Source organism: Poecilia reticulata, chromosome 1 (genome assembly GCF_904066995.2).
Source record: "Poecilia reticulata chromosome 1, P_reticulata-male-v2, whole genome shotgun sequence".
Classification (NCBI taxonomy): domain Eukaryota; kingdom Metazoa; phylum Chordata; class Actinopteri; order Cyprinodontiformes; family Poeciliidae; genus Poecilia; species Poecilia reticulata.
In genome coordinates, this window is record NC_088830.1 from 7,617,457 (window position 1) to 7,643,835 (window position 26,379).

Genomic DNA, 26,379 nt, shown 5'->3' on the forward strand with positions numbered 1-26,379 from the left:
ATGTTGATGGTTTCAAAATAATTTTTCAACTTTATTTATCTTTATTTTCAGTTTCAATACTTTTTTCAGGCTCAAATGTTTTCTCACTTCCAAACTAATTTTTCAGCTTCAAACTTATTTTCTTCAAACATTTTTTTCTGTTTCAAATCTTTTTCATTTTCTTCAGTTTCATTTTTTTTTAAACAAGCTTTAATGGGACCAATTTAGCTCCATAGAAAAACACAAATTTCCTAAAACATTTTTTAAAATGTATTTCTGTATCATTTAATGAACCTCCAGTGCACAGTGAGCGACGGAGCGGATAAAGAACTAGTTCAACAAGAGTGAGTCTTCATTCAGCGCTGGAGAGTCTGTGTGTTTCTCTCACATAGCTGACCTTGTGTGTTTGGTCTCCGAGGTAAACTCATTATGCCCTCTGCAGACTGCACCTGCTAGCTGAGTCTCTTCTGCACAGAGTCTAACAAGATTAAACATTTCATCACAATCGTTCCCAGGCAGACAGATACAAAGTCTTTGTGTCTCTTTGTGGAAGGAAGAAAAAAAAAAAAGTCTCATATTTGCGAGGGGCGGTTCCGTCGTCGTTTTGGGGGATTTTGCAGATCGTTTTATGTCAGAGGAAACGAACTTGTGTCCGTCAGTCGACAGGCTTTAAGTAGATGAGCAGAACTGAAGTGCAGATGTTAAAAAAAACACACAAAAAAACGGGTGAAGCTGAAGAAAATCATATCCTAATAAAGTAAAGGCAACTGTTTTAGTGTAATAAAATATCGCACGAGACGGACTCCACCCTGTATGAAAAATCAGATATTTTTCTTTTGGTAACTACTAAAAGTGGACTACAAAACAGTCTGCATACAGTCTCAGCTGTGATTCATGGTGAGCTTTTATTCCCCTGAACTTTGCCCAAAATGTCACTCAGCGAGTTTCCCTTCCCCACCCACTTCCACTTACCATCGGCAGGGAAGGAGAAGCCCCAAACCATGCTGGGTAGGAAAAGACGGACGGGTTCTGCAAAGACGAGCGGCCAAACCACGGTGAAAACGCAAAAAAAAAAAATCCTCCCCGAGTTCAAAACAAATATGGATTAGGGTGAATGCCCAGTGAAAAAAAAAAAAAAAAGAAAAAACACAGCAGGAAAGTCCAGAGTACTTAAAGCAGCCTGACTGTCTCCTGTTTAAACAAGCTAATCCTAATGTACGACATATGCAGTCAATGGGGATACGTCGTTAAAAGGTAGATTTGACCTTGAGTTTTTAAACTGTTTCAAATTTAAGCTTCAAACATCCTTCTAACCAATTTTGACATAAAAATCTGGATCCAGCTGTGATAGTAAGGCTTACTTCGTTGTCGGCTCCAGTAGAAACGCATCAAATATTCTAAATCGAACCAGAAACCCTAAAACTCTTAGGACACCTAAACAAAAAACACTCATAATCAGCATTTCCAATGTTTTTTTAAGCTAGTTGAGTAACTCCAGAAGGCAAAATACCTAAAAAAAAAATAAAAAAAACAGAGAAGGATTTCCATTTGGAATAACAATATTAATTGGTGCAGGCAGAAAACTGTTGTTGCTTGGGTGTGTTTGCACTTTTGATTATTTCCTTGATTGTTTTATGCTCAGCTTATTCAGCTTCTTAGTTTATTCTTGCTTTTCCTTCAGTCTTCGTTTTCGCCGTGGTTATTTTTTTATTTCCTCCTCAGTTACTTTCATGTTCAGTTCAGGTTAAATTTTAATTTTCAGGTTAATTTCATCAAAAATTCATCAAAATTAACCTTGCATTGCTACAAGTTGAAAACATGACGTGAAGCATTAGGCCGTTATCGATACAGCCCTGGATAATGATGTCAAAACAGCAACAATTACTGAGACTATTCATCATGGCAGGATTAATCGCAAATAAGACTTTGGACAGGAAATCCTTTTTTTTTTGTTTTGTTTTTTGTTTTACTAGTACAAAAAGTACTAGTAAAAAAATAACCCCAAAAGCTATTCTTTCAAATAATAACCCAAAAAATGCTATTGTTATATTATGTTTCCATCATGCAAAGTTACCAACAATTACAAAGGTTTAACACAAACAAACACCTGGTCATAAAAAGAACAAACGGGTCCAGATTTCTCCTCATACATTTTCATCTCCTCTTCCCTGTTTTCCGTCTCACTGCTCTGTGTTGAAACCTGCTTCCCACATGTCCTGAAAACAAAACAAGAAAAACACACAACAACAATAATAAAACTGGGCTCTTTGTTATGGGAAGCAATTCAACAACTCCACCGGCATCAGTTTGACGACGGGAAAGGTGGAGAAAGCCCGACGGGGACGCTTAAAAGATGTTTGTTCGCTCGGTGGAGCGCGGAAAGATAACGTCTATAAATAATTCTGAATAAAATCATGCCAGAAATTCCCTTGGACGCAGCCTCCGGTGCTGCAGTCTGGCCTAAGAGACAAAAGGATAAGACTGATTTAGAGAAAGTCTCGTAAAATGAAATTGAAACATGCTGACTGGAGCGGGGAGCAAATTGAAACCAGCGAAGGCAGAAACGTCTTCGGGGGAAAGAGAGGAGCCACGTAACGAAAGCCGACAACGACGTGGAGCCCGAAATAGAGCGACGCTCCAAACAGAGCCTGGCTTGTGTGAGTGGGCATGAAGAGGCTGGTCACGGCCTGTTCCTGCAGGGGTCAAAGGTCACGTGTCAGAGAGGCAAAAGGTCGGGGTGAGAAAAACGGGCCTGCAGCAGTCAAGTGTTCAAAGAGGTAGCTGGTTGAGGCGGAGTAAAACTCATTTATACTGAAAAGTAAAAAATGTGGACATAAACTACATGTTTGTCAAAAAGAAATATGAAAGAATTACAGAATGATTTTATGGAGGAATGAGAGGATTTCTTTTTTTTTTTAAACATTCTGATTGGTTTAATTCTATCTTTTACATTTAACGGCCAATTATTTTTTTCTTAATTACATAATATCTATTTCAAAAAATGAGTACAGTACCAGTCAGGGTTTTACTGCTTATTACAAGACACTGATTTATTATTATTATTATTATTATTATTATTATTATTATTATTATTATTATTATTGTATACAACCTAAACTCCATTCCTATTCTAACTCAGAGATATTCCGTCAGCACAGAGCTATCTCTGTTAGAAGTGTTTCTTTGTACTGTCAATGTGGAAACTTCTGCTTTCTTTTTATAAATACGTCATGAGGCAGAGCCCCATTCCTCGTCGCCACTCTTCTGAACGGGAGAGAAAAATGCAAGATTTTATGCAAGTGAAGCCCAAGTGTGTTTATCCACATTTGTCTCCTGATAGATGCACAAAAAGAGCTAAACTTCAAACATATCTTCAGCTACACTTATAATTAAGGTGATATTCTAAAAGAACAGGACAAATTCAAATACAAACATATTTTTAAAAGATGTCCGTCTTTTTGACTAAACTGGTCTGAAATCAGCTTTTTATCCTCCCCAAATCTTTTTGTTGAACCTTTTTATTGATGATTCAGGCATTTACGTCGTTTACATCCAAATAATTCCCTCCTGTATGATCTGGCTGTTTTTACACCGGAGGACTGAAAATGCTGGCTGACGTAAAATAATCCCCGCTCTGTGCAGTCGTCTCCTATCACAACATGACCCCGCCCGACCCCGAGGCTCTGCTGCTGAGCCGCAAAGACAACAGAGCCGATTAACTGCTGCTGCTCCAAAAAACCCCAAACGTTTCGCTGCTCCTCCGCTCACCTCCTCGTTCCATCTTTTCTTTTTAGGCTTGTACAAGTTTTTGTATTCATAAACTAAAATTAAAAGGAAGCATAGTTGTGAAAAATTAGGCATGATATTTATTGTAAAGCTGCAGTATGTAACTTTTACTTTTAAAAAATTAGGGGGGTTTTCTTAGTTTTTTTTTAACATAGTTGTTGAAATTATCACTGAGTCATGACAGCATAAGACAGATGATCTGTGGGGAAAAAATATCAGTCTGGAGAAATATCTCCCAATACTAACTGCAGAGATAAAGCGCTCAGTCAGAAACAACCAATCAGAGTCAGGAGGCGGGTCTTGGTGCTGTCAATCACTCTAGTGCTCTGCCAGCCACCAATGATGGGATATGAACAGTTTTCTCTGCTATTAGCAAGTTTAGCAGTGAGTACATGAGATTGACCAAATTAAGACCCGCCTCCTGGCTCTGATTGGTTGTTTCAGCAGTAGCTCAAGGAGGAGCTGGAGGAAATTAATCTTTTCGCAGATTATCTGACTCATATTACGCTGTCACGACATGGTGGTAGTTATTAAAAAAGGTTTAAAAAAACATTTTTGTAAAATAAAAAAGCAGCATTAAGCCTATTGAAATCAATGACAAAATTGTCAAATTTGCTTCTTTTTTTAAAACTATTCCCTTTTACGCTTTAAGTGTCATTCAAATTTAACCTTCACTGCTATTTGCAACAGAAATGAAACAAATTCTGGTTAGCATACCTAAAAAATAGCAGTCATTATCTGAGAGATAGAAAAAAAAGAGTGAAATCTTGGGTGGGCTTGCTCCAACTTCTGCCTCACAGAGGATGGAAATCATTAAGGTCTCTGGGTAAGACGACTCCACAGGGCTGCACGAAGAGATGAACAGCAATTACAGATCATTTAATTAATGTGCATTTTAGAACAACCATTTCCAAATTAGATTTTTTTTTTTCCTCTCATGAAAGTGAGAAATAAGAGCTGCTAAACGAGACAGCGTGGGAAAACGTTTTGCACGGACCTACAAAGTTAACATCAATTGCGTTCTTTTAGGTCTTTCATTTGGCATAAAAGCAAAACAAGTCAGTAAGACAAGAAGGACAATTCTGTTTTATTTCTTTTTTTTGTGCTAGTCTTTTATGTGTTTTAGCGTAATCTGAGATTACAACATAAAGTTCAGAGGAAGCCGTTCAAAGAAAATGAAGAGTGAAGGAACTCTGTGAAGAGGCAGTGAAAATATCCAAGGTTTTTTTTTTAAATGGGGTGTCATTTTAACCCTTTCATGCAGAGTGGTCACTACAGTGGACAGTCATCTAAAAGCCATTTTCTTGTGCTTCTTGTGGATTTTTATGTTATAAATGCACACAGACCACTGAAGTGGACACCAATGCATCATAAAATACATTATCAACTACTGGCCATCAGCTGCAAATGAAAGACATTATTTTTGTTAAATCCAATATGGCCGACAGACAAAAAAAGCACGCTGACCGACCCGGTCCCTGTAGACAACTCTGGCAGGTAAAAAAAATATTGTGACATCAGATAACCCCTAAAGAACATTACTACTGATGGATTTTTCAAATAACAACTTTGTATTTGGAGAAAATTACAATAGATCACCTTAAAAAAAAAAAAAAATTCTTTCCTACCTTTTATATACCTTAAGAAAGTCAAAAAACAATTGGAAGAAAATCCTGACACAAAGGATCATAATTCATGCATGAAAGGGTTAACATTGAAATATTTGTCAAAAACTTGACAGAGTAGGGTTAGGATTAGGGCTACATTTGCGGCTGACATTTGTGACTATTACAGTGTTCATTAGCATCCAGAAGAATTATCATGAATTTTACTGTAAATGTTTAATGATGATGATGATCTCGTTCAGATTCCCATGAAGCATGGGACATGAAGAATACCAACTCTGAAAAGCACAACGTACACAGCTCTACAGTCACGGTGGTGCATTTCTTCTGACATTAAGTTAATGTGTGGATGAGTCATAACTTTCTTCAACTGAACAGAAACAAAACTGAACTTTTTATTTTTGGACCCAAAGAGGAACGAACTGGAGTCAGTGCTCAGCTTCCGTTATTGCAGATAGAAACCAGCAATCAAGCCCAAAATGGCCGATGATTGACTCTGACCTGAACCTTCAGAGTCACATAAAGACAGTTACAAAGTCGGCCTTTTATCACCTGAAGAACATTTCCAGACTTAAAGGACAAATGTCCCAGCAAGATCTACAGAAACTCATCCAGAGGTTTATCGTTAGTTGCAATGATTACTGCAAGTGTCCTCACAGGTCTGCTTCATAATGTATAACTGTATTATATGAAGCACTGATGTATTATGAAGATATCTGATGTAAAGCACTTCGACCTGCCTTATTTTTGAAATGTGCTGTACAAATTAACTTGACGTAACACATCGAACCTTGAATCAGACCTGCTAAATTAGACCAAATAAAAAGAAGAAAACCAGCTGGATTTTCTAAAAAGTTACTTGAGGAATCAACTTTCCTGCATTGTTCGTTCTTAATGGAATCCAGTCTTAATGGAATCCAGTCTCACCGATCCCGGTGGCGAGGTTTGTAGATTTCATCCACTGGAGGACGTACCAATCACATTATTTCATGATTGAATCACTTCAAAATATTGCTGCAATTAATTTCATTCCTTCTCGATTTGTTTTTCCCTCTTTCGACAGAGACCCGATTTTTCTTTGGTATTTTTCTTTTTACAAGCTACTAAGCTCAAAATAAACTTCATTCGGACATCTCTCTCAAGCCCTCTGCTTCTTGATATTTATTGCGTCTTTCTGTACTTCATTGCACTTAAAGGTCGCACAGGCCTGGAGACCCATTCGACAACGTAAGCTGGTTTCACAGTGTTTTTAATATTATGTTGTTAGAAGCAGCAAAACGGTGACGTGGTGTAGTTGCTTTTCTTGATGCAAGTCGATTAAAGCAACATCACATCAGTAACCTGTCAAATGTTTCTTTGGGGGGAAGAAAACTGTGAATGTATCACAGTAAGTTCAATATTTCACAATTTTCCAATGTCTCTGTGTAAATTCTCTTCAGTTTTGTGCAACACTCACTTCTTGCTGAATAAAAATGTTTTCAAGGATTAATAGTCATGTTTAATGTGCTTGAAAAACATCCATGCTTCTCGTGTTTAGTTTTAAAATACGCAGGTAGGCCAACGATGACATATTCCAAGACAAATGCTTCACACGTGGACCTTATGGACGTATGTTACGTGCTACATACGCACGCTAACTCTGAACCTGGGGGGGTTTTAGTGACTTGCAGGGTCCAGTTAAGCCGGCGTCAAGTCCAAGAATCTGTCTGCCGTTGGATTTCAACCCATTCATTTATTCCTCTTTCCTCTTTCCAATAATCCATCCATCCACCCATGGCAAGTTTTGACTGCTTCCATTGCAACCAGATTTTTCAAATAAATCAAGCCTTGCTCTCTTCACGGTTTTTTTTTTTTGTGTGTGTGTGTTTTTTCCCCACATCTTTCTCTTTTCTCTCGGCAGCTGGCAGCCGTCCATGTGGAACAACGTCTCTAAATAAAAATCACATTGAGAGGCTGATGAGGATGACAGACTGTAAAGTGGGAATTTGTTCTCTTTTTGAGCCAGTAGCCTTAGCAAATAAGTTTCACCTTTTGTACGTACAAAGCATCCATTGGGGTCGGGTTGGTAGAATTAGAAGTCCTTAATTTTTTTATTTTTTTTATAACATGTAAATATTATTGTGATGCAAATTACAAGAAGCCCCAATTTGACTGCTTTGTATCACAAATAGTGAATTAGTTCATCACTTTTCAATGCACATAATAGGTCAGATTGTTAAGCTGCAGTACGTAAGTTTTATAAAAAAGTGTTGAAACTGTCACCATGTCGTGACATGGTGAGACAGATGAACTGTGAAAAAACTCCCCTGCCTAAAATTATAGTTTACAATGAAAAGGCACTAATATTTGATGTGTATGTTAGATTTGTGTTCTAGCCACAAACCAAACAACGATCTCATGTAAACTCTTAAATCCACCGCTAAGTCATTAAACACGTGAGTAAAAGTGCATCAATGACCAAACAACACAGATGATAACAATAATAAGTCATTTTAATACTGTTCTGTTCTCAGCATTGGTAAAATATATACAGAAATGCTACAAGTGAAACTAACAAACAAACAAAGACAAGTTTCCCTAAACAAACTGGGAAGGTAGTGTTAAAAAGCATGTGTAAAAAAATATTACAAACATAACCTGCTATTTTCACTGGCCAAAGAAATATGGAGAATCTTCCAGTTACATATTTTGTAAAACTATTAAAAAGAGAACAGGAAGACAAAGCTGGTGATGGATGGTCTTGATTTATATATATATATAAAAAGACACAGAAAAATGAACAAATAGACAACATTTTTTAAAAAGTAATAATGGTTTTTGATAAATTTAACTCCAATGGAGTTGATGTTTCTTCACATACAGTTTATACAGTGTGACGTGGGATGAAATAAAAAACCTTCTATATGTATCCAAAATCACAACGCGACTCTTTAACGTTTTCACAATGACATCGCTTTAAAAACACATAATTGCTCTCATTAATTTTTTTTTCCGCCATGAAAATTAAATTAATAAGAATGACAGAAACAGCCAACGTTTGTCACAGTCTCACTGCACATCACAGTAGCTGCTCTTGCTGTGTCGGGGCTTTGGGGCTATGGAAAACAAACACATGTTAAACATCTTCAATAGAAAAATATTAATAGTATTAATTACAATTCTCTTTCTGCATTAAATTTGGATGTTTATGAGCATTTTTAAGTTTGTGTTTTATTGCTACCGGTGTGCTTTGATAAGGTCTTGTGAGAATTAGACTGGTATTTATCTTTACCCAAAATGTAATTTAGGAAACTTTTAAGTGATGTAAACAAAAATGACAAGCAGTAAAAATAACCATGATGACACATCTTTTTTAAAGGCCAAATGTCAGATTTCTGAGCAGCAAAAAAACAAAAAAAAAACAAAAAACTTTATGGTAATGATTGAAAATATGAACACAAATCATTGCTTTTCCAGTGAACAAGTAATTTTAGCGTTACTTTTTGACACAAAAAGCCTCTCTTAAAACAGGAATGTGTATAAAGAGCCACCTGGTGCTCTATCGGTGTACACAGGAGGACAGTTACTTTACAATAAAAATATTTATTTAATGGGAACATGTCAGTTGAATGTGTTAGTGCCTAATTGACTTGGAAACACGATATGCTCCTTATAACAACTATAAAGTTAATCTCTGCTGAAAGTGTGGGTGTGTTCACCAATGGCTACTCAGCGTGGCTCAGCTCGGCTCTACATGGTGATGAAGGTTTTCCTCTTGTAATGGTTTTGCTTTAACAGCCCATTTTTTTAGGACCTACTTCACTGGGGTTTGCTGAAAACCTAATAGGGAGTCACTTGAGTAACTCCCCTACAATAATTTGACCCACCATTTATAAAAACTCACATTGACTTAATGTGAAGTTTTAAAGTTACCATATTTCTCCTGATTTCTTCCCCTTCACTGGATAAATTACCTTTATAAATCTTTTTGATAAACTTAAATTTGAGCCGGGAACTTTTGATAGCATCACTAATGTCCTGGATGTACATTGCATTATGCACTGAAGTCCAGGTTTTCTGTTTCAAACTTAACATGATCATATTTCTGCTCTTTGTTTTTCCAGAACTGATTTTCTCGATTCTGGACATAGAATTTAGTGAAGCTATCTTGAGCTGAACAAAGATAAAGAGGAAAAGTTGGCATGATGAGACATGATGACATTATGCCCTTTGAGCAGAAACAACCATTGCTTCATCTCTCAACAATATTAATACTAAATGACTATTTACAAAAAAGACAGTAAAAATTCACAAAAAATGCAGAAAACCAACTGGTAAAACAGCCTCTCTGTAACGGCACAGAATAATACAAATAAAGTCCATTTCACAGTAAATTTAATTCCAGAGAAGCTGAAGGCTCTGCCATGTAGGAAACTGTGGTGGTTCTGGAGAAACTGCAGAATCCCAAATCTGTGTTTGCGAGATTTGTTTTGTCCTCACATCAGATGATGTCAACACTTGAATCCAGACTTTGAACAGCGGTTATGGTCTGTAACGATTTGCAAAGTTTCCAAACATAACTTTGTTGTTGCTTCTCCAAATCTTCGCTTTGTAGCAGTCATCACAAAAGAAACAAGTGTAGTTTTCAGTGCAACTTTTTTTTCAATCCCTTGCAGGTACTTGAAAGTCCATTAACATAAAAATTTATGATTCAAAAATCTTCATGTCTTTAAACCTCTGGCACATCTCCAGTTCAAGGCACTTTTTTCAGTTTCAGGATTCCCATATCCAGCAACAAGATTAAAGTCTTTCTCTTTATTATAAGCAAAGAAAAATAGTACACAGTTATAGTAGGTCACTAGCAGGCACTGTCCACTACGAAGACCCTTCTAATTGATTGCACTTGATTTATTGATTGGATTAGATGTTCCACTGCCACTCCCTGTTCACTGAATTTCAATTACGTCTTCTTCATTGTCCCATAGTGGTTAAGCACATTTTGAATATGCTGTGATCTGAAATCCCATTGTTTTGAGTCTCTTAAATATATAATCTGGTATGTTATTTCATCATGTGCACAACAGAGGACAGTAAGTGCCCTATCTCCAATAGTGGACATCTGAGACTAAGAGAGACGTAGCAGGTTCAGAACGTCCCAACGGAAACTCTGCTTAGGGTTAGAAATAAGACGGCTTCAGTGTTGCTTGATTGTTATTTGATGGACAGTGTCCTTGCATCAAGGGTGCTTCATAGTCCATCCTGCCATTTTGTTGCAGTAATGGGGGCAGTTGTGGGGTCTGGCAACGATCTGCCTCGGGCTGTTTGAGAGGTAGTGTACCACTGACTCCGTTCTCTAGATGAACCTTTTTACCCTCCAAGTCTATTGCCTCAGGATCCGTTGAGCCCAGCTCCAGCTCCATTTCTGAATTCGCCTGCCTTTTCTTCTGTACACAGATGATTGTACCAGCCACCAAAACCAACACCAGGACTAATGCTAGGACTGCCAGCGCTGCAATGAGATTCTTTGTCATAGGGGTGTCTGGATCTACCAAATGTTCTACAAAGATAGTAGGACTAGTGCGAGCCTCTGTACAGGGACCCAGTTCTACAGAGCTGTTACCCTTATAAATGATCTTTTCTCCAAGGGGACTGACACAGACCAAGTAGGTACAGTTTGGGTTCAAACCACGCAAAGTGTATACAGGGTAGTATGTTGGCAAACTCAGCATGTGAGGGCGACGGTCAGGGCCTGAAAGGTTACGATAGGTCAGCCTGATGCCACGAATGTTAGGCCGTGTCTCGATGAAGTGGTGCAGGTCAAGGAGTATTGATGTGGATGTTACCTCCCGTGAGCTGATCGCATCTAGTTTATCTGGCATTGCTGAAGTCACCACAGAGACCTCTGTTTCAGATTTCTGTGGGACCTCGGGAATTTCACAGTAGTCTCCAGATGATCCCAAAGAACACAAACAGTTGAGTAGGCCATTTGGGTCAAAATAGCAAGTCCCTCCATTCAAGCAGATGTTTTGTGGGCAGAAATGTAACTCGTTTTCCACAACGGTAGAGCTAGGAGACACTGGAGGATCTGATCCGAAGGATGGGTCGTCTGTTATGGAGGAAAACGTTTCATCACTAGATGGTAGAGGGGGAGGGATAGCATTAGTATGGGCGGTTTCTGGAGAGGTGGTAGGGATTTGGGGAACAGGAGTGTTTTCTACAGGGGAGTCAACAGATTCTGTTGTGGTTAGTGGACATCCAAAGTCGTTGTGCTCTAATGCTGAAAGTGTCTTCCCAGCATTAACGAGAGGGAAATGGCATCTGGTTTCCTCTGGTCGCTTCAAATTGACTTCCTTTTCTTTTAGCCAGACAGGGAACCAGGCCAGTGGACAGAGACAGTTGAAGGGGTTCTCGGCTACGGTCAGTTGTGTCAACTTTGAGAAGCTTTCAAAGAAACCTTCAGGAAATCCCTGGAGATTAACTCCACTTAGATCCAGTTCTTGAAGTGCAACCAGTTGCTGAAAGTCACTCACCCTCAGCTCAAAAAGTGGGTTAGCAGCCAGGCTTAGTTTCGTAAGCCCCTTGAGAGATTCCTGCTTCAGGGCTTGGGGGACTTCCTTTAACTGATTCATTGACAAGTCAAGTTCATGAAGGTTTCTCAGGGAGGCTACAAGATTTTCATCCAATGACGGAAGCCCTAATGAGGACAATTTCAGAGCTTCTAGATGGGGAGTATGAAGATGTGAATGCTCCAAGGGTGGGAGTTTATTGTCACTGAGGTCCAAAAGAAGTAGTCTGGGGAAATTGAGAAAAGGCAGTGAGGTGAGCTCATTTCCTTGCAGCTTCAACTCCAACAGCATCTCTAAACCTTCAAAAGCTTCCCAATGAATGCTCTGAATGAGGTTTCCATGGAGATACAGCCTCTCTAGCTGGACCAATCCCGAGAAGCTGTCTTTGGAAATGTGTGTTATGTGGTTAGCAGAAAGGTCCAAGTTCTTCAATTTCGACAGCGACTTAAAAGCCATGTCAGGAATTTCTGCTAACTTATTCTGGCTCAGGTCCAGTGACACCAGCTTGACAATGTCTTTGAAGTCATCTTGGGTCAAGGTTTCAATATCGTTCTGAAAGATGTATAGATGCTGGGTGGAGACAGGGACACGGGGTACAGTGCTGGACCGCCTGTAAATGCAAAACACTGAGTTTGGGGAGTTGCAGGAACATAACTCTGGGCAGTCAGTGGAGAACACCACTTCAGAGGCCAGCAGGAAGCAAACGATGTAGAGCAACATGATGACAACAGCCCAGCGCTCTGAAAAACAGAAAGCAGGAAGAAAAAGGTTATTTTTGATTTGCTAGTTGAGCTGGTCATATTTAAAAGACATTTTAAAATGATGTGTGAATGGTTTCCTGTCCACATTTTTAACTTTAGGTACAGCCCGTAGACCCAACAAGGTAAAATGCAGACTTCTGCTCATTGTTGGAGACTCACTCAGCTAATTGTTGGATAAATTTGATCAAAATAGGTTTGCAGGAAATATTCTGCAAACAAATGTACAATAATTTTCTGGTGAAGCTGACTGACTTAAGAAATTGCAAGTGTGTGATATAGCTTATATGGTCTTGTAAACGTTATTATATTTAGGAGATTTTTGTACTTTTAGTTTGTCCAGAAGCCTAAACCCAAGTCTATGGGTCAAGGACTCTGCCCTCTGTCTAAATTAAACTGGTTCCAACAATTGTGTCACACAGCTATTGTCTGCTATTGATTTTAAATTATTTCATTTCTTACACTTACTTTCCTACTTCTGTAAACGTTGAACATACCAGAGCCTATGCCTTTAGTAATTCAGTGTCTCCTCACGATCATTAATGCAATTATTTCCTCGGTACTTCTAACCATTGCATGTCAACTCATATTTTTCCCCTTTTCTGTTTTGATCCTATTTTCTTTTTTTTTTTGCCAATTGTTTTAATTCGCCTTCTGTGTTTATCCTGGTGTTTATTCTCGCAATTTCTGAAAAAAGCTTAATAAATAAGAACTGATCAATTGATTGCTTGATAATTACGTCTAAAATGCCAGAATTTAGACGAAAACCAAAGCATTTGTACTTTCTTGACCACCACATCATGCTGTTACTTTCACTTTCTGAATCAAACTAGCAGCTCTTTGGTTTCAGACCAGATGAGAGCTCTAAGCTGGGATGAAAATAAATCCAGATAACAAGACTTTCACTATGTGCTGTCACTTACTGTTTACGAAACATTAGAGCTGCTTGCCAGTCATTTCAGGATCCCAGAGTCCTTCTGGCACACAGCAAGTAATTTGATGACAGGAAAGGAGAGGAAATATAATTGTGTGTTTAGTATCAAAACAGGAAGAGCAAGAGGAGAAACTGGGACAGCATGTTATGAGACTTAGTGGAATATTAAAGCCAAAAAGTGTAAATGTAGAGAAATGTATAAAATTAGTGTCATGGAAAATGATGTGACATTAATAACATGATTTTAGGTCCATTTTAGCAATGACAGCCAGAGCATTTTGTCTCCAGGACTTGAGTAGAGTCACTACAAACTCTGAGATTTTTTTTGTTTGACAGCAATAGAGCGGGATTAACAAGAGTTTCGACTGACCAATTATTTCAAGGCGTTTGCTCTGTGTAAGTCAGTGAAAATTTGTGATAACAGATGCTTAAATGGAAAATATCATGTATTTTCTAGGAACACCAAGTCATTTTATAACCCAAATATAACTTTAAAAAATGTGACTTTGCAATTTAAACGCCTTGAAATTTGGCCTTTGCCTCTTTAAGAAGCTCCGGCTCTTGCCGACACGTCACAACACGTCGACAAGCCACTAACGGCCACCAGCGATTGAAGGAGTTCTCAAATATGCATGAAAGAATCAACACAACAACCTGAGTATGTTCTTGACAGTGGAACAGTTATCCATGTTGCTTTTTCTACCACACAAGCAGAATTACAGAAATAAGTTAATAATGATATTTGTCTAAATTATTGACACATGCACCAGAAACTTGCAAATCAAATCTTTTTTTTCCCCAAAGATCCCAAATTAATTGTGACAAATTTCAAATTCACAAAGAGATCACAGCAGTATAAATAATACACTTTTCATTTGCAACATAAATGAATTATGTTCTCAACAACAATAAGGAGACCAATGAACTTCTAGAACCTGCAAATCAACAAAAAGATGCACAAAACCACACGGTATAAACATACATCTCAAGGAGCTGTTTGGACACGTCCCCTGGTTCAGCAGCAGGGGACTTGGGGTCTTTCAACCCATACCCCTCAAACACATATTACTGCATATGTTTCCACGAGCACATGAATAAACTCAGTCCATTACACAGCTGGATTCTGTTAGCCACAGTTCACTGCAGCAATCGGTCACTGTGAGACAGAAGAGAGACCCACATAAACCTTCATCCTCCCCTTGTGATAAGACAGAGATAGTGGGAGAACAGAGAATGAAGTCTCCATCTGTGTTTCTCTACTATCTTTCTGTAAAGGAGCAGTGTTCTGTGTTTTCCAGGCACATAGTGCCTTTTCATAGCACAATCAACTAACTATTTTAACTTCAGTTGTTCTAAAAATGCTGTGCATGTCAAATAGGACTTAAATGAAATTTGACTTTATAATTTAACGCCTTGTAATTGGGCTTCTGTCTCTTTAAGAGAATCTTGCTCTTTCTGAAACTCCGCCTTTAGGAAGTCATCAAAACATGGCTCCTTCATTAAGCCTTTAACAACATTTTCACCAGCGTTAGACTAAGAAGTAGCTTGTATAATGAGCTCAGCAGATACACCAGCTGTTTGCTAATTGCTGCTGGCTAGTCTGAAGGAGCTGACAAGGGAAGGTTGCTCTGTGAGGCAGATGCTCGGTACATTGGAAACTGCAACTCTGGGGAGGAGCTACACCTTGAAGGCGGAGCTAGGTCCACCCAAGCGTTTTGCACAGCTGAATGGTTGCCATGGGAGATTAAGGGATTTCTCAATCATGCATGAAAGAATCAAAGTAATACTCTGCAAAGGAGTATTACTCCTTTAGGGAACAAAATTATAACATAATGTAAAGCTCAAAAAAGAAAGTTTATTTTACATAATACTGCCTCTTTAATGAAGACTCCAACTGTGTGTGGTTTGCTACAGGATACGGGACAGCTAACGGCAGATATCCTGCCAAGAACAGGGTTTTAAGCCAGCCAGCATTACAAAGATTATGAAAGTCACATCAAGCGACTAAGTGAGTGACGTCACTTTACAGCACCTTTAAATCACTAGAAGAAATCCTCAAATCAGACAATAAAGGCTTCACCAGTAAAGGAAGGCAAAAGGTGAAGAACTGAGAGCCGGAGACAAAGAAGCAAAGCTGGGATCATAAATTGTGTTAAGAGAGTTTACTGGGAGGTTACTTCATTTTCTTTCAGAATGAAACAGGGACTTGAGTTATTGGTACCAAATTTCCAAAGTGAAATATCCTGTTACCTCATGCCTGAAAAGCTTACCAGTCAAATCTGTTTCACAACTTCAATCTTCCTAAAACTCTTAGTGTGCAAGTGGTGTGTGAGGAATCAAAGTGCGAGCAGGAAACGTGTGCTGTTGCACAGGAATGTTTGAACACAGAGGTATGTGTGCGCCAAGCACACTGAACTCACAGTTGACTTACAATTCTCATATTGTAGTCGTATAGCTAAAACAGAGACAATTTATCATTTAAATGTTGGAATATTATGAAGTATGGAGTAATCCTGTGCTTCCCCTCCCCCTCCTGTTGCTGTGCACTGGCTGAAAGAAAAGGAAAATCAAGTTTCACCATGAGGCTTGACAGTTGGCAGGGATTAGCTCGTACATGATACAAGCTAATCTGTGGATTATGTGCTAACCGTCTGACCAGCATTTCCATTACAATAGATGAGTAGACAGAACCATTTAGATAATACCCGTCTTGTTTTTGATGACCTGTTAAAACACCAGGTCTTTGAAGTGCTTGTTTACAAGTGGAATGCTGTAATGCAGCTCAGACATTTAGAGGTGTTGTTGATGTATTCTTTTACAGAGACTGTGGTGTCTAGCAGAGCGGCCGTTGGTGTCTCGTCTATCAGAGTTTACTTTTGGATGGTGTTACTAAAGTTTTATGTGTTTACACTTGGATACCGGTAAAAATGCAGGAGGATCACTAAGGTGTTGCCCCTCCCCCACCTGTTTCTGTAAATTGCTGGTCCCTTGTAAGAAATTGAGTTTTTTGGAAATATTTCTGAGATGTCATGGTGTAGAACTTAAAGGAGCCCCTCCTGTCACTCTGACGAAGCTAATGCTAATGCTAATGCTTCCCCTTTCCCTGTGTTGTTAACACAGAGGCCCATTACACTTGGTTACTCTTTGAATTGGAAAAACCATCAGAACATATCGTATTTTCCAGTCTATTAGTTGCTCCGGAGTATAAAACGCATTTATTTACAAATTTGTCCATGTTGGTGACAGGGTGTGTTCAGTTAGCTGCTTTTTTACCAAACTCTCGAAAACTATCAGCTTCATCTTGAAAATCTGCTGGAAGTATTAATGTCTGTAAGTCAGGGTGGTCCAGAACGGCTCCACTCTGTCGGTGTTCTAATGCTCTCATTACATCTCATCAGATTGTTCTGCAGTACCTGGTGAAGTGTGCAGCAGAGCAGAGACGCCTGCAGTAAATTCAGGGATCAAGCAAAAAAAAACATGCCGTCACGCTGCGCTGCAATTCACAGGACGAGTCAAACTATGAATAAAACTGTGACTCCTAGTCTGGTATGCAAGTCGGAAAGTTACAAGAAAATAGCAGCAGCATAAGTTTGCTCATATCTACAGACAGCGCAAAAAACCTCTTTCATAATCAATTATTATTGATTATGTCAAATCAATCATAAATAACACTAATCAACATGGGAAAGGTAAGCAAGAAAAGACAGCATGTGAAAAAACAACATGTGTTGATCTTCATATATCAGGAAATGACTATCGCTGTGTATCGATACACAGCGATAGTGTATCGATACACTATCGCTGTGTAGTGTATAGTGCCTTGTGGCACTATGTCCACTGTGGACATAGTGCCACAAGGGACTATGACCTGTCCCTTGTGGCACTAATTAATGGCATGTTGTGTGAGACTCTTTTATCTCCTATTCTTTGACAGTAATCCTCAGCATACTTGTTCCTTCACCTGATTAATCCTGATCTAATCTGAGTTTGTTTGTGCTTCCTCCAGGCTTTTTACTGTGGGCCTCAGTCACTCTAACGCCCACACACTTCTACGCTACAACAGGCGAGTTGGGAAAAACAAAGACAGAGAAACCGAATTCACGTTAAACAGGCGGAAATGTAAGAGACGGCACCGATTCTAGACAATGACTCACAGGTACAGTTCTGTTGGAGCCAAAGGTTTGATGCCAGCCACCATCAAACTGGATTGGTGACTAATCTGTCATCATTTAACCGTGGCTCCAGCCACTGACTGGGGTTTCCTTTTGTTTAACTGTGCTTTGCTTCTGCGATGATGAAAATGCATTCAGATGCACTGCTGCTCCGTGTCACACTGCAGTGTGTGCCTCTTGGTGTTTGCGCCCAAACCTTTTCACTGCCCTGCTAATAAAGTGAATGCGGTGACAAATCCAGACTGTTAGGAGGAATGCTTGTGTTCCTGTTGCTTTATTTGTGAGGACTTGTTAGTTTTCTCACCTTACATGCGAAGAGGTAAAAGCTCCTCGGGCAAATTTAAGGCCTGCCTTCTATTGCCAGTTTGACGCTGTCTTAGATTTCGCCTTGAGAATCACAGATCCTTCATGCGGCAACGTTTTTAGGACAAATCTGATCGACGCCAGCTGCATGTTGGTGTTTCTGTCGGATGAAAATGAGCTTTCTATGACGGCTGCAGGTGTGCGTGTGTGAGTTTTCTCATTTCATCAGTCTGTCAGCAGCTGGATATAAGCATGTCACCTGCAGTTGGCTGCACACAGGTGTGCTGGCAGAAGGTAAAACCCTGTCAAACATGTCCAGCTGTCTCTAAGCCTGTTCTTGTAGCCTGGGTTGAATCTGTCTGTGTCTTAAAGGGGAACAGAATTTTTTTTAGTGACTTTTTGAGCTTCACATCATGTTATAATGTTATTCGCTTGTCAAGAACAAACCTGGAGTGTTGCCTTGATTCTTTCATGCACCTTTGATAAATTTCTTAATCTCCCATGGCAACCATTCAGCTGTTCAAAACGCGTAGGTGGACCCAGTACCGCCTTCATGGCAAAGGTGTTTCCAAGCTTCTGCCTCACAGAGCAGCCCTCTCCCTTTACTCCCCCATCCCGCTCCTTCAAACTAGCCAGCAACAATTAGCAAAGACCTGGGGGAACATCTGCTGAGTTCATTATAGGAGCTACTTCTCAGTGAAACACTGGTAGAAACATTGCTACAGAGTTGCGAAGACTTCCTGAAGGTGGAGTTTCAGAAAGAGCAGGAGATTCTTAAAGGGGTGGGTCCAATTTCAAGGCTCTAAATCAGGAATTAAAATATCTTTTAAGTCATATTTGATATATATAGCATTTTTTATCACAACTGAAGTTAACATAGTTACTTGATTGTGCTATAAAGTTGAACTATGTGGCTGGAAAACACATAATACTGCCCCTTTAATCATTGTTTTGAGAGATTATGTGAGATTTTCAGCAGAATATTTGGCAATTACATGTTAGGAGGAGTAACTGTGACAGTTAAATGCATTGAATTTCCATGTTTTTCCTTTGTGGTCACATCTCCAAAAGTTGTAATGAAAAAGAAGTAGAACAGCAAGCAGTTATCAACGGGTTCCTCACCCCACCCAGCAGGTCCAGCCCCTCCAAAGGCTTTCCTTTGTTTTCCAAAATCTAAACACCTGGCACAAATCCACCTGTTATATGCAATACATGTCAAACGTTGGGGCAACGAGCATGAGTGGATACAATAGTAGGATTGATTCCAGTTTCCTCCTGTCGTGTGTTGATGTGCCCCCTGGGTAAGACACGTCACCTCAGGATGCCTCCTGATCTGTGTTTCTATGCTGTATAAATTCAGTCCATTAAACATTTCACACATGGATCTGCATGTTTTACATTAATATATACTTCCCACATCTGAACCTTGTGTTCACATGTTACAATATAATTTTCCCGTAAAAATGTCAACGTAGTATTGAGGAATATTTTTTAAAATGTTGAACTTGGAGGAAGATTTTCCCATGTTTTCTACTTTGCTGTAAGATATCATTTTTACCTGTGAGAAACATATGGGAAAATATTTTTTCCCCATAACTATTTTTATTGATCCTCTGGGATCAGTGATGTAAGTTTTGAACTTTGAACTGAATTTGAATTTCTCATGCAGGCAAGTATTCCCACGTTTTCAAAGATGCTAGAATAAATAATTTTCACAAAGTTGTAATTATCTCATGTTTAAGTTCAACATTTGGTGGTTGATTAAGTTCACGTTATCTCTTTTTTTTCTCCATAAGTAACACGAAACATATTTCCTCTTCGCCGTTTTTGTTTTCGCTCTCTCTCTTTGATAAAAACTCTAAAAACTGTAACATGGAGTCGTTGCTCCCTGAAGCCCAGCGGTTTGTTGTTGACCCATGTGGCCTCTTTAGGTCCGTTAGTTCCTGACCTGTCATCACTTCTCCTTATAAACTATTCCCATCTGGGAAAGGCATCTCATCTGAAGACCGTTCTACGTAGCAAACCTGCTTGCTTTCATTTCTGTCCTGCTGCACATTACAGTTTTCTTCACATTCAATATATTCAGTTGTCACCACTGTGGATTCATCCGTTATGCCTCTCCATCTGTCTGTCGGTTCCGTCAGCAAGAACTGATCACTCACTGACAATCACCTGCGGGACGCTTAGCCAACAGGGGCCCCTCCATGCTTGTTTGGACCGAGTCTCAGTTTCCAAATTCTGCCTTCTGGCAAGACGGTGAATGTATTGGACTGAGGGGGGGATAAGCAGGGGGTATACGAAACATCCCCTCTGGAATGGCACAAGTCTAGGCAGGCATGTAATGCTTTTAACACTTGGACAATAACTCTGCATTCAAACAACTCAGCTTATTTCAATTAAGACGTAAGCCTCAACATTTAACTTTACTATACAAGATACTGACACCTGTAGATAGATAGACGGACAGACGGATACATAAAAAGTTGATAGAGAGAAAGAAATTGTGTGTTTTGACATTAGTAGAATATGGACAAAGACTTGAGCAGATTTGTAATGAAAGTGCAAACTTCATCTAACAGGCTGAGTATCTTATCGGCATGCAAAGTGTTACAGCACTTGGATTATACTGTCAACATTTCTCTTTGTGTGCAGATACAGTTTTGGGAGTTGGGAACCTTTACCAAGGTGTGTTGTCTTTCTGATGACAGAAGTCTGTGGCGTTTACTCAGAACTTAACCGACGACTGGGCCAAAAGAGGCGGGGCTCGCCACAATCACGGGTCCAGCCGCTGAAATCTGCAGAGTAATTTGCACTGGAAATTTACATGCATGGCAAACCTGCACCGGAAAATCAGGAACAGTCAGAGCTGTTATTCAAAATCACACGTCTCCAGATTCAATTTGTCCTGCTCAAACAAAACTTTACACCATAATGAATGCTGCGCCCGCTGCACTCTCCTAATCTCCTACGCGCGTGCAAGCGCACGCGCACGCGCACACACACACACACACACACACACACACACACACACACACACACGCACGCACGCAAACAGTGTGTGTAGGTGTGTGTGTGCGTGTGTGTGTGTATAGAGGTCTTTACCAACCGTCCCCTGCAGCTGGAACACCTCATTAACCCAGTGTGTGGATGGATTTACCGCTGAGAGACCTCGCAAGGTCCACACACACACACACAAATATGCACATAATCATAATTGGATTACAACTGAAAAAGGAGTTTACTTTCTAAAAATATAAGTGAGAATAGCTCAGAGTAGAGCCTTACTTCTGCAGAGGGATGTTTTGTCGTGTGTGTGTGTGTGTGTGTGTGTGTGGGACGGCTGTTTACTTTGTCACTTATCTATTTGCTCTGACTCCTGACAGATCCCGTAAAGTAAACACACACACTCACACACATGCTCATTCTTGTCTCCGCTGGAAGGCAAATCAATTAGCGCAAACTGAACCACGTTGTGTTTGTTTGGTTCTGTTAAAGCCAGTGACCTTGACTGGTTCATGACCCAGAAACAAAGGCTGCATTATTCACAGCAACAGAAGGGAAAAAATAAAAAAGAATCATATTTTTAACTCTTTACGCTGCCGCTCACTGCACCGCGCCGACCCGTATGCTTTGTCGCGTTAACAAGACGAGGCCTGTTCCCTGCCGTTGTGATTCACGGCTCTGAAAAGCGACTGCAGACGCCGGAAATGTGTGTTTTGGAGGGCGACTCTGCTGGGGAGCCTTTGTGTTTCTCCCAGAGAGGGAAAAAAAAGAGCCTATTGAAGGCTGAGGAGAGTTTATCATCTGATGAGAGACGGGTGACAGGAGAAAAAAAAATCCCTTGCACAATCGCAGATGCATTTAGGCATACGCATCTTAAATTTAGATCGATGATGATGTCACAGCTTAAGAAAACACACACACACACCCACACACCCGTCAGAAGGCTTATCTCTGCTACATACCATTAATCATGACAGAAGCCAGTCACTCCCTGTTTGGCACTTAGCTTTTTATCAACTGATAAACTTATAATGGCTCTTCTTATGTAAAAAAAAAAAAAGAAAAAAAAAAGTAACTTCTTATATTTCTGAAGTAATGTTAAAGTGACCTTAATACATTTAAAGTATCTTTCACAAACACTCCCACACCACGCTCAAAAGTACAAAAGCTGACCTGTGAGTGATTTAGATGCTTCAGTTTAAAGGTCAAGTTAACATTGTCTTGCTAACTTTTTTCTTGTCTTGGGAATGTGACATTCAGCTGAAACCTATGCAAACAGTCACACACACGCGCACACACACACACACACACACACACACACACATACATACATACATACATACATACATACATACATATATATATATATAGTCTGACAAATGCTTTTGTCAGATTTTGAAAACACCAACCTTTAAGTTGGTTTTAAGAATGCTTTTAATTAAACATTTCTGTGTCACAGAATTGTTTTTTGTATTGATATCGTTCGTTATATACTATTTTTAAATGTCATGTTTTCATTTAATTAAATATATCACTTATCAACTTAACAACAGTAATTATCAGAGAAATGTAAGTAAAAGATGTTGTGATGGTTCGTATGCCCGTTCAATTTACTGTGCTAAAGAACCAACACATAAATTGGTTCTTTATTATTATTATTACTGCATTATAATAATAATAATAATAATAATAATAATAATAATAATAATAATAATGACAGTTATATCAATACAGAGTCATATGCTTGCATAGTATATATATCTGTGTGTATATTTATGCTGGCAGTTGAAAGACCCTCGAGTTGCACGGTGCATCTATTGCATACACTGCCAAAAGTGTTCCTTTTCTCCTCCAAATTCAGATATTCCAGTCGTCTCCAGGTGTAAGAATGCAGCCCCAAGGCATGCAGAGCACTTTTACAAACATTAGTGAAAGAATGGGTCACTCTCCAGGACTCGGAGAATTCAAAACGTGGGACCATTAAGGGAAGCAAACAAGTGCAATAGTTCTCTGCCTTTCTGTCTGTCAGTTTTTAATGAATGGAACTCTTTATGATGCGGCATACCGAGACGTTTTAGGCAATGTTATGTTTCCAGTTTTATGTGATGAGTTCAGGAACGGTCCCATCATGTCCCAACATGAGCAGACAGACTGGCATGAAGGAGGATGATCTGAGCTGAAGAAGCTGACTGGGCTGAACAGAGTTGATACGCGTTACTGGATTGAACGTCACGTGACTTACTGTGCGCCACACATGCAGCACTGGGATGCATCAAGAGAGGAATATTGGTGGTCGAGAAAAATGACTCGAAGAATCTGAAAAAGGGACACAGTGTTTTACTTTGAATTGTCAGCATTACAACAACTAGACAACAAGGTCCAAGCGGATCACATCTCACAAGTCAGGAAAAGGTTTTAATTTAAAAAAGTCCAGAAGGTGGGATGTAGCTCAGTTACGCTAGCTTGACTTTGACGACGTTAGCATGTACATGTGCTGCGCAGTTCGGTTCAGTAAACCCTCAGCTAAGGCAACCCACATACACACTCTGTGATAGATTATCACTACAGCAGGTGTTTATATCAGCTAATCAAGTTTTCAGACAATCACTTCCTAATGATCGCCAAATAAACATCAAGCCTGAAAACATATAACTCCGATGGGCCGAACGTCCAGCTCTGTGGTTTTTACGTCCTCTTTTTGTGAGTGGGAAATGTTTTTGTGCTTTTCAGTGATTTCTGATGCACTCGAAGGTCATCTCTGCGCCTGCAGGTGAGCGTAGCTGATGTAGCTAATTGCCGATGTCCAACCCAGTAATATGTATCAAAGGTCCTGACCTCAACTACAGGAGAGACTCGCTTATCCAACATCAGTGTTTGTCCTCATATTTCTCTTTTCATTCAGGCCATGACAGAGAGAGTGAGTTAATCTGTCAGCAGAAAACAGGAAGGCTCAACTTGTAAAGTTGTTGTTTTATCCTTTTGAGCTTTTAAACTTCTGTTTATCATCAAACAAGTTGGATCCGAAAATGTTGACAGCCTTTTGGAAATAAAAAGTAAGGCTCTGTATTCTTTACTTAATACAGAGACTGGTGTTTTAGCAGTCACGCTAACCATGCTAATCGCTAATATAGAATGCTATGTTCCGCTTAAGTGGGAAACTGTTTTTTTTTTCTGTTTTGAAAAATTTATAAAATCCTGTTTTCTGACACAGTGCAACAAAGCCTACCTGGCAGGGCGCCTGTAAAAACATATATAGAAAACTGTATTCATATAGTGTTATATCATTACTGTTACAGAAAAATTTGAGTAAGCAATAGCCTGCACTAGCAGATCAAAACTCAGAAATTTGCCACAACATTCAGATCCACATGTGTCTATAAATTAGAGTTATTAAGGAGATACTTTTTTTTTTTCAGGTTCAGAGACGCTTCAGCTGTGGGACTTGCTAAATCTGCCAGCGCTGAATTTCCAGAAAATCAGAAAAACAAAGTTATTACAATTTAAAACCATTAGTCTGAGCTTAAAATAAGCAAACGGCAGCCAGTCGCCGCATGACCCCGCAGAGAACAGATCAGGCAACAGACTGACTAATGCACAATACTGAACTTTTATCACTTTTTTTTTTAACTGTCTGAGACAAAGCTTCAACCAACGCTGACTTTGATGCCAAACATGCCGTTCCATATGCTAGTGGTTAAACGCCGGGCCCCGCTGCGCTCCGTGGGGTGAAACTGGACTCCGAGGTAGAGACACGTGAAGGAATGGCGACGACACGCTCGACTGCAGACCAGGCGCTGACACACGACTACGGGAAAAAAAAATAAAATCTCGAAGGGTTGAGGTGGAGGGGCGGCTTCGGAGTGATTTTCTTGGAGTGAGGAATGGGGAGAAAACGGTGTTGTGTTTATATAGACAAGGAAGGCTGCATTCGCAGACAAACGGATAAAAAAATAATACACGAGCGCAAAAACATGAACGCAACAAGTTCATCTAACAAGAGAACCCCACATAAACTCCACAAACTGAACAGAAAAACAAGACTTTATCAGATGGGTGACGCTTTTTCTTTTTTTTTTCAAACAAACCCTGGAGCAAAACAAGTCTTTGATGAACAATGTGTAAGAGTCTCTATGTACCTGCGGTTCAGCCAGATTTCATTCACGCCAGCTTATCTGTGACTAAGCCGGCAGGTACGCCTGGAGAACCGCAAACACGACGTGAGGCATTTACACAAACACCTCATGTCCAACCGGGCAGACGCACTGCTTGCTCCAACCAATCTTTTTTTCTCTCTTTCTCTCTCTCTCTTTATTTTGCTTTTCAGACCAGTCTTGGATCTAAATTTTGCTCCTAACCTTAACTGGCTGATTTTGGCAAGGGACGAGTCCACATTGTTCCCTCCAACCAGGACGACATCTGCTACGGATTTGGATTGGAAACTGCAAACAGTCGCCATGCGTGAACACGGCTGGAACATCTTTGACGACTTGGCCTCTCTTCAAACTGCGAACATCAAGTTGTTGTTGGTTTTTCTTTTATTGAGTAAAAGGAATATTATTATCAAATTACGTCAACGTTTTGGTTCTGCATAAACTCTGGTTTGCATGCTCGCTTGTGAACCCAAGTGAAGACGTTTGGGGGTTAATTACCATCAATGCAGATGTTAACATTTTCTTTTAAGTCTTTTTGATGCTCCAATTAGCTCTCTCATTTATTTATTTTTTATTTGGAAAGGTATTTAAAAAGACATTAACCATGTTAAACTCTTTTTCTCTTTTTTATCATTACAGACATATTTATTTTCAAAGATGCTCAAATCTCAATTTGAATATCTTCAATTGATTTTATATCATTCCCTTTTTTTCCCCATTGATAGTGTTCCTAATCCTCATTTGGACTCTTGACCAATGCTTACATCAAAAAAATTCATGCTATTAGAGTCACACAAATAATGTTTTCTTACAGAGTTCTACGTATAGGTTGGGGAAGGCTAGTTTAATCTTCAAAGCTGGTATAAAGGACGCTCAAAACTAGATTTATGAATGACAGGGACAAAATACGTCATGGCTGTCAGTAAAAAAACAAAAAAACAACCAAAACCACAGTGGCGTGACGACAAAATGACCAAAACCTGAAATGTAACCTGTTGAATAGAAACATCAATATTATTATTATGTCATTTAGTTTCTGTTTGGTATTTCAATGAGTTCAATCATCATCATTATTATTATATATATATATATTTTTAAATTATGCTTCACCTTGTTTCTTGCC

The 26,379-nt window shown here is 39.4% G+C and overlaps 1 protein-coding gene across 2 annotated transcripts in view; it reads right to left on the minus strand.

The window, feature by feature from the left end:
• Positions 1 to 7,864: 7,864 nt before the first annotated feature.
• LOC103475860 (vasorin-like) overlaps positions 7,865 to 26,379 on the minus strand; it is a 28,348-nt gene continuing 9,833 nt past the window's right edge. The window contains exons 1-2 of one of the 2 annotated variants that reach the window (XM_081602314.1): positions 13,617 to 13,969; positions 7,865 to 12,675 (exon numbers count right to left, since the gene is read on the minus strand). In XM_081602314.1, coding sequence (XP_081458440.1) covers positions 10,547 to 12,655 — 2,109 coding nt within the window. In that variant the 5' untranslated portion in view covers positions 12,656 to 12,675; positions 13,617 to 13,969 and the 3' untranslated portion in view covers positions 7,865 to 10,546. Of the gene's footprint in view, positions 12,676 to 13,616; positions 13,970 to 26,379 lie in introns of those variants that run through there. The other variant, XM_008427825.3, reaches the window with a different exon arrangement.